General features: G+C 36.3%; 1 protein-coding gene across 1 annotated transcript; it reads left to right on the forward strand.

Moving 5' to 3' along the window:
* The first annotated feature begins 3,647 nt into the window (after positions 1 to 3,647).
* LOC109241309 lies at positions 3,648 to 7,563 on the forward strand. Its single transcript, XM_019408035.1, has 4 exons — positions 3,648 to 3,885; positions 5,366 to 5,471; positions 5,713 to 5,763; positions 7,272 to 7,563. Exons 1-3 carry the CDS (start codon positions 3,773 to 3,775, stop codon positions 5,725 to 5,727), a joined length of 234 nt encoding a protein of 77 aa, XP_019263580.1. The 5' UTR covers positions 3,648 to 3,772; the 3' UTR covers positions 5,728 to 5,763; positions 7,272 to 7,563.
* The last annotated feature ends 1,428 nt before the right edge of the window (positions 7,564 to 8,991 follow it).

Genomic DNA, 8,991 nt, shown 5'->3' on the forward strand with positions numbered 1-8,991 from the left:
AGATGGTGGTTGAGCTATGGGCTATTATTGTGGAAATATTGATATTGTTGATTATTGGCAAGTTGTGACATATGGGCATTTGTGGTGCGAGTTGTTATTGTGATGTGAAATCAATACGCATGCGGCGGTATAAGGATAGAGGTTAATGTACATGTGGTGGCATAAGGTGGGACTTATGTGCATGTTGCTAGTAAGGGAATTAGTTGAAGCCACGCGGCGTCATAAGGTGGGCTAATGTGCGTGTAGCTATTTCGGGAAAAATACTTTCAAAACTATTTAAATGTAAGGCTCACGCGGCGGTATAAGGAAAGATTGTGATTGAAATTGGAAAATGTTAATACGAGGCGATATCTCAATTGTGATTCTTGTGGTATACGAGGCGGTACCTCGGTTGTGATTGTTGTTGTGCATCTCATGTTGAAAGGAGTTACTGGTGAAACATTTCCCATTGTGTTATTCTTCCTTGTCTTAGAAGTTTTTGTCCGTATTTGACTATTGTGGTTCTCTTTAATTGCTTCTTTTACATTATATCTATGCTTACAATTTTGTCATTAGTCTATGTTATTAACTTGTGTCGTATTATTTATTTCCCGCTTTCCATTACTACTCATTATAATGTTTTCATTCTGTTTAATATGTCAGAGTAGGTGTCTTGACCTGGCCTCATCACTAGTCTACCGAGGTTAGGCTTGATACTTACTGGGTACCATGCGGTGTACTCATACTACGCTTCTGCATATCTTTTTGTGCAGATCTAGGTACGTCTTCCCATGCTGGACGTTAGTGTTTGATTGTAGCTTTCATCCGGAGACTTTAAGTTATACTTGCTCGGCGTCCGCAGGTCTCAGAGTCACATTCCGTTATCCTTTCAGTATTGTTGATTCCTTATTAGACAGGGTTGTAGTAGATGTTTTGGAACAAATCTCTAGAGCTCATGACTCAGTCTCACCGGGTTTTGGAAATATTGTAGTTGTGATTTAGTCTTGAGATATTTATGAGATTTATTAGTTTACATCATGTTTTTAGCCTTGATTTCTGTCATTTTCTCTCATTTGTTACGCTTACCTAGTCCTAGAGACTAGGTGCCATCACAACATTCTAAGGAGGAAAATTGGGGTCGTGACACATTTTCAATATGATAATAGACCACAAAATTCCTCAAAAGCATACTTATCAACTAAAATTGCATCCACACAGAGTTTTAAAGGCTGGCATGCTCAGAAAAGGTATTAAAATAATCACATAGAGGGATAATATTACAAAGCTTAGGGGACAAACCAACTACAAGATTATGACATAAACAATAAAAAAAATAGAAATCCAAGAACCATCACTAAATTCAAAGGAGGAGTAATTGAATCCCAGGAATCTTCAACAATCTCAACAAGTCAGAGTTCACGAGGTCTTCAAAATTCGAAATTCAAAATGTTTTCTCAGATGCCTTCTATCTTATGCCATTCTTTTCAACGAGAATGCATTTACCTATTTTTTTCCTTATGATTCTCTATCACAGAAACTTTTTTTTTTTTAATTCAAAGGATAACTATTATATTATATTAAAGAGGAGTAGTAAAGGGAGCATGTAAAACCTAGACACTGTCCTTAGGGGTCGACCGTGTGATGGGTCGTTACAAAAAGGGGGTTCAGGGTAGCTACTACTACTATTGATTCCTGTATCCCGGGATAAGCAAAAAGATCATCCTAGAGGACTTTGCAAACTGAGTGAGGGCTGTAGAGCTGATGGTATAACGCTTTTGATAAAAAGTTTGCCTCAGCGGTCATCCTCCAAAGCTGTTGAACAAAAGGTGGGGGTTGTGCAAAAAACAGTGATGCCTGCAATTTTATCCATGTTGCATCCAGGCTTTGCTAGTATATCTGCTATTGGTTTTGCTCCCTGTATGTGTAAAGTATGACATGATCAACAGTTGCACGGGCAGAAACCTGCAATCATTTATAAGATTAGATTATAAAGGGTACGAGGTCTGCAATATTGCAATGACTCCTTGAGAATCTAGATTCACTTCTAGAGGTTTGTAACCATGATTAATAGCCAATTGCAAAACATGATATGGTGCATGTAGTTCAGTTTCAACGCTCCCATGAGAGATGTGATTCCCCGCAAAGCCCGAGAACGAAGTACCTACGGGGTCACGTATGACACCACCAATCCCGCCTTTGCCAGTATCTAATCACGTTGAACCATCAGTGTTTAGTTTGAAAGGGGTAATTCTAGGGGGTTCCATTTGAGTTGCAGGGGTATGGAGCTATGTGAAAACGGTTGTACAACAACAATATAGTAGAATTCTGCCGCCATGTTAAGGATATGTGATGATGAGAGTGGTTTTATAGGTGAGTGAAAAACCTTGGCATTTCTAGCTAGCCAAATATGCCAGAGAGAGAAAGGGATGAGGATGGAATTTGGGATATTAAGGAAATTAGAAATATCGTTGTGCAAATGGCCACTGAATTGGAGGGTCCTCAAGTCCATTTAGTCCAACAATTGTCGGAAGCATGTTATAAGCAGACCAAATCGGTGCGGTGGCTGGACAATCTAGGAGGAGATGGTGAATAGTTTCAGGATTTGTATGGCAGTGGGCGCAAGCATAATTGTTGAGTATGGCGAAGTGGTGATAGTATGCAGCAGTGGGTAGACGATGATGGCCGTAAAGCCAAAGGAAATACTTGATTTTTGGAGGTATTTGAAGTTTCCAAATCCACGTAAAGGAGCGTTTAGCGGGTGTAGGGAGTAAATGATGGGAGAGTGATTTTGTGGTGAAAGTCCCATGCTTCGTGAGGGCCCAAGCATAAGAGTCAGGGGAAAGTAAATAGGAAGTGATATGAACATTAAGTATATTCTGGAGTTTTGAGGTTGATAGTTCAAGAGGGAGGGATGTGAAATCCCAACTGCCATGGGAGAGATGGGTAGAGACGGTATTGCTATAGTCATGTTGGGGAAGTGGCCCAACTAAAGAGTTACATAAGGGCATATTGGAGGGTAGCGAAGAGTCCGTCAAAAAGTTAATAAGAGTGACATTTCCAATAATCCATTGTATTCCTTGTCCAGTCACAATAGAGTTGTTTCTAGTGTGTGTGCACGCACAAAGACACACAAATAAAAGCAGATTTAATATATAAAAGTGATAGGAAGTTTAACAGAATACTGTTATGTTACAATTTTGTCTTAGAACACATAAATGTCATTACAATTTTCAATAACTATTTATTTTTAGAATATTCAACCACAATGGAAATAAAAGTGTTTCTGAAAAAGAATTAACTGAAAAACGGTTTATAGAAAGTTGTACAAAAGCCACCTAATCGTTGCTTCTCATTTCTTCTGTGTTTGGTGTCTCGTCATAAAAAAAAAAACCTACCAACTTCTGAGGGCGTTCGTTTGGACTTTGGAATGCTTCTTCGAAAGGGTTTATTAGTCAAAAAAAAAATGTTTTGGGACTACTTCAAACAAAAAACAAAACTTTTTGGTGGTAGAACGGATTTTCTTATTAAAAGATAAAACTATCCAAAATTCCTAATACTTTGTGTTTCTTTATTTAAAAAAAAAAATATTATAGTAAAAATTGTCTATAAATGTTCCATGTTAGGACTTTTATTTTTTATTTGTTGGGTGTCCAAGGAGCTTAGGATGAGTCAGATTAATAGCAGGAGACATAGTGCGTGTATTTTGAGGTTGACCCATTCCACCAAAACTATAAAGTCAAAATAGAAATGAAAAAATCAATAAATTGAGAAAAGGCAAGAGAAGAAGAAGAAGATGGGTTGCTTGGATTGCTTCGACGGAGGAAGCAAAAGAGAGCAGCGGAGAGAGGAAGAACGAATCGCCTCCGAAGAAGCTCGTGCCAGAGCTGCTGAAGCCGCCCAAAAAAGGCATTTCTTTTTACTTGTTACCCACCATAATAATATTTAGTCTTTGCCCCTTTAAATTTGTTTCCTTATCTATTGAGTCGCAGTTGATTGATGTATCCACATTTTCTCTATTAATTTTTTTACAGTTGTTGTAATTCCATTATTCGATTGATGGCTTTACCACAATTCAATCTGTTATGAACAAGAAATTTGCTCATTAGCACGTTTACTCATTAAGGATGGGTATTTCATAAAGAAACTTGCTTAGGGACTTGAGACATAATAATAAAAGTTGCCCCGCATCAAATTCAATGATCAAAGAAGGAATTAAATTGCAGTCATGAAGGATGTTTATTTCTTGAATTTGTACTATCCACAAAATTGCTGCTGGTTGCTCATATCTCTTGACAGATCTTCATGCATTTTCTGTTGCTTTCTCTCTGAGGCAATCAACAGTACTTGATGATTGGTTTTTAGTCTATGTGAAATTTTACAGGTCTGATTTCATTCTCCAATTGAGTGCCCAAGAAGGGATTTGGGATGATGTATTCTATCTTATGAAGGAGGAGAGAACTAATAATATGTCTTCCAAAGCTGGATTATTCATCAGGAGCGGACGAACGAAAGAGGGAGAGTAGACAAACGTTGAGTTAGAGAGGAAAGAGAAAGTGTAAATTCATTCTACTCACACTACAAGCATACAAAACTTGTGTGCAGAAGCCATGTTTCGAGTAAACAAATGTTAAATCTTAGCAGGACGTTAAAAGCAGTCATCTCCCTCCCCTTTTGCATGTTTCCAAACACAATACTAGTAGGCCCGAGATGAAGGAAAGTTGAACCTTTTAGTCATACATAGAACTCTTTTAGGCATATAGTACCTATTAGCTGCCAAATCAGTATGATCTCTTAGTAACTACTCCGTCTGTCCCATTTTATATGTCATACTTTCCTTTGTAGTCTGTCCCACAAAGAATGTCGTACTTCCTTATTTAGAAACAATTTAACCTTAAACTTCCTACTTTACCCTTAATGAAATGATTTATAGCCACACAAGTATCTAGCTTATTTTGCATCACAAGTTTTACAAGTCTTTCTTTCATAAACTCTGTGGCGAGTCAAACACTGCCACATAAATTGGGACGGAGGGGGTGCTAATTACTAACCATGTGAAGTTTGTAGTTTGCACAAAGAGATCTATATCTGTATAACCTCAATCTGAAAGATTGAAACTCAAACATGCACTGGGCGATACATATAAAGTCAGCCTCATATCAACTGACCACGGCAGGAAAGATACTTAAATGGGACAAGGGCACTGGTCTCATCCTAAGTAAAAGCATATAATATCTCACTCTTGCGAATTGAACTTCTTATATTGATGAATTCATAACTTTGCATTCGTATTATGCAGCTTCTCCTGACATTGTCAGATTGCCACTACTGATTTAAATATTAGATCTTCTACATAACTTGATGGCTTGAATAATCCCAACATTTACAGGCAAGAAGAATTTGAAAAATCTGCTGCAGGAAGAGCAGCACGTGCACAAATGGAAGCTTCCGCCAAACAATCAGCGATTACGAGCAAAGGAGAACCAGTTCTTAAGGTACTGTCCTTGTTTTATTGATTAGTGGTGGTGACCGTTTTCTGTATTATATACTTATCATTTTGCATCGCAGCTACTTCTCATATTAGTTAAAAACAGTATTCACAGTTAAAAGTTCCTCTATCATTGGTCCAAAATCCTTTCTTTTGAGATTGATGCTTTCCATGCCAAGCCTAAATACTTAAAGATAACTGAAAATAATACTTTGAACTCTGATCTGCGAAAAATTATGTGGATGCAGTGGCAGATGGGATGAGGATTAGCTCTCTTTGGATGACTTCCTCCATTCACTGTAAGCATCACTACTACCCAAATTTCTGTGTTTCTTTTAGTTTCTTATTTAAAAAATGGCCTTGAGCATTTGAAGATTGAAACATACTTTTGCAAAGGTACAATTAAGAATGTCTTTGTATTACTTAATGACTCTTTATATTTTGTATATTGACTTTTGAAAAATCGTTTCCAGTCAGATCTGTTAGTTCTATTTAAGATTATCAATGATGTGGATATTGAATGTAGAATCTGGAGGAGTAAGTAACATCTCAAGTGGGAATGTAAGTAAGCATGTTTTGGCCTGCCAAAATTCCTGTCTCATGGTGGTGTAGTGTTTTGTGTTTGGTCAAACTTCATATGCCTCACAAAAGCCCATATCTAAATTAAACCAGCAGTGCCTCCCACTGTTTTTTTCCACTGTACCTGAACATCTTTCTTGTTTCCAAGTGCTGGCGAGATATCGTAGCGATCTCTTCCTTTCTCTTCTACAACAGATGATAAGAACTATTTTTCCTTTTATGGGAACAATAGTGCCATTGCTGTATTTTATTTGTATGCATTCAAACTGAAATTCTGGGTCTGAAGTACAGGAGACACCAATACTTGTGTAACTGTACTAAAGATCCTCAGTTGTTTTACCCGGTGGAATATTTGAGGTGCGCCTAAACTGGCGTTGACACCACGGTAATTAAAAGAAAAAAATGATCCTTCCAGTTGTTTTATGTTTGTTATATTCTCACATTTGAAGAGAGGGTGCTCTTCTGTGGGGTAAGGTTCTTTTGTCATTGGAATTAAATGGAATGCTGTGGTACATTCTTGGAATGCTTTTATTACTGCCTATAGATAAATCATGTACCTATCAGTGGTACTTCAGTTCATAAACCTTTCAAAATCAGCTTAAGTTTCTAGACAAGAAAGAACTGAAATATGATGAAGCTGGAAGTTATGAAATTTCAACTTTAGTGCAGTAATTAAATTTCATTTCTCCATAGGTAACATATTCTAAGTTGGTATCTGTGTCAATATATCGATTCTAGGCCAAAAATTTATTTCTGAAGAATAGATGTGATTCAAGCAAACTAACATGCTTGGCTGACCCTGAGCAAACAGACTGTTTACCAATGACTGAGTTTTTTCAAAAGTGAACAAACTACAATATTTTTTAGGAAGTACCATCTATCTGTTGCAGCAAATTGGAAGACAGCATTTGGTGAATATCATTCGAGCTATTTGAAATGAATCGTTACTGTGATGAAAGTGCACACTTGGAAATATCTGATGTTCAGTGTTCATTTTAAATGTTTTTTGTCATTGTCTGTAAACTAATGAGAATAACGTGGAACAAGTCTCAGATTTGTATTTCCAATCTTTCCACCAGTTGATTTGCTCTTCCTGCCTCCATTCTTATTTGTGTTCGGCAAAGAGTTCGAGTTTACCTTTATTTTTTTTACTGAGCTTGTGGTTTTTGTACAACAAAAGGTCTTGTGGTTCTTAGATTTTTCTTCTTTTTTCTTTTTCCTTCTTCAGGCACTAAAGTTCTTATTAGAGTTGAAGCTTCATCTCCAACAATCTGTCATTGTGGTGAAGACTTGTAAATATTTGAAGTTCTTACCTATTCAATTTAGTGTTTGCTACTATCTGTCTGTAAAATGAAATGAGAATAAGGTGGAATAAGGACAGTTTGTATTTCCATCTTCCACCAGTCTATTTGATTTTTTTGTCTCTTTTGTTGTAAGATTCTCTTGTTTACAGCAAAGTGTTAAGGTGTACTCTTTACTGAACTTGTGATTCTTGTTCAACAAAATGTTATGGCTGATTACTATGTTCTGCCAAAGTCTTGAGTAGGCCTGATGAAATGTCAGAGCAAAATGCTATAACTTCAGAGTATATAGCATTTTGGTCAAGAATATAAACACCAAGACTTGAAAGTGAATTGTCAAACCGTTTAAAGATTAATGTAGCCACTAAGTCTTTTTGTATGTTGGCAAATCATTGCTGATCCTATTTCCAGGAGTTGACTATAGCACTTTTATATGCAACAATAATTTTGTTCATTTACAGAATGCTCCTGATCGTATTTGATAGGAGCATCTCAAACTAATTCATGACTAAGCCAATTCGCTCATTGTTTGACGTTCTTTTGGTTTCCTTTACCTAAATATTGTTGCTTATGTTATTCTCAAGGGACCACTAGTCCTGTTCATTTATTTGTTTGTTTGTATGGTTAAAATAAACTAAGGTCCAATACCCCTTTTTGTTAGAACCTGGCACTTAATGGAGGTTGGGTTACCTTTAACTTGGCGCCTAGGAGCTTAGAAATGTATGACTTAGATGCTCATCCACAGTTCTCCCCTAGTGCTTACTCAGGGGTGGCAAATGGCCTGTTTAGGTTGTATTTGGGCTAGTTAAGGTGGACTGATTCATTAAATGGATCATTGTCCAATCCTACTCAAAATTCACTTGAATTTAGATGGGTTGTGTCAAGATGAGCTAAACAATGAGTTGTAATCCAATCTACCCAAATCCTTGCAAAATTTAAAACTTTTAAACAAACATATATAAACATTATCTTATGTTTTGGAATATATGTCAATTCATGCCAAATGATTTCTTTCCCAATTCGGATTTAGAATTTAATTTGATAGCTCTTCATCTTATAATACTAATAAAGATCAGAATAATAAAAAAGTAGTAAAATTAGAACTTCACACCCATCCCAATCCACCTCCTACCCCCGAACCCCCACCACATCCCTAATAAAAATATTATTTAGAGTACTTTCTTTTAATATTGTAGATAAAGCATTTTTTTTTATTTCAACAAAATGAATATTTTCTTTTTATGATGTAAACATAGTATTTTCTTTCATTTCAATAAAATAAGTACTTTATTTTCATGATGTAGAAAAATTATTTTCTTTTTCACAAAATGAGTACTTTATTTTTCCTGTTGTAGAAAAAGTATTTTCTTTCATTTCAATAACTAGTTACGTTTGGCGCGTGTTGTGCCCGGGCCCAATGATTAGATTGAACTTTTCTCGTGATAAACAAATTAGTCAATAATCAATATACAAGTTTAAAGTTTACCCAAAATTATTTTTCTTGCAATGTTCAGTGCAAACTGTCACGACCCAACATTTCAACCCGTTGTGATGTCACCTAACACACCGGCTAGGCAAGCTGAAATATAACAATAGAGAACCAAAATAGCAGAATTTATAAAAATAGCTTAAGTCTGAAATCTCAAT

This window comes from Nicotiana attenuata, unplaced genomic scaffold, assembly GCF_001879085.1.
Source record: "Nicotiana attenuata strain UT unplaced genomic scaffold, NIATTr2, whole genome shotgun sequence".
In the NCBI taxonomy this organism is placed as follows: domain Eukaryota; kingdom Viridiplantae; phylum Streptophyta; class Magnoliopsida; order Solanales; family Solanaceae; genus Nicotiana; species Nicotiana attenuata.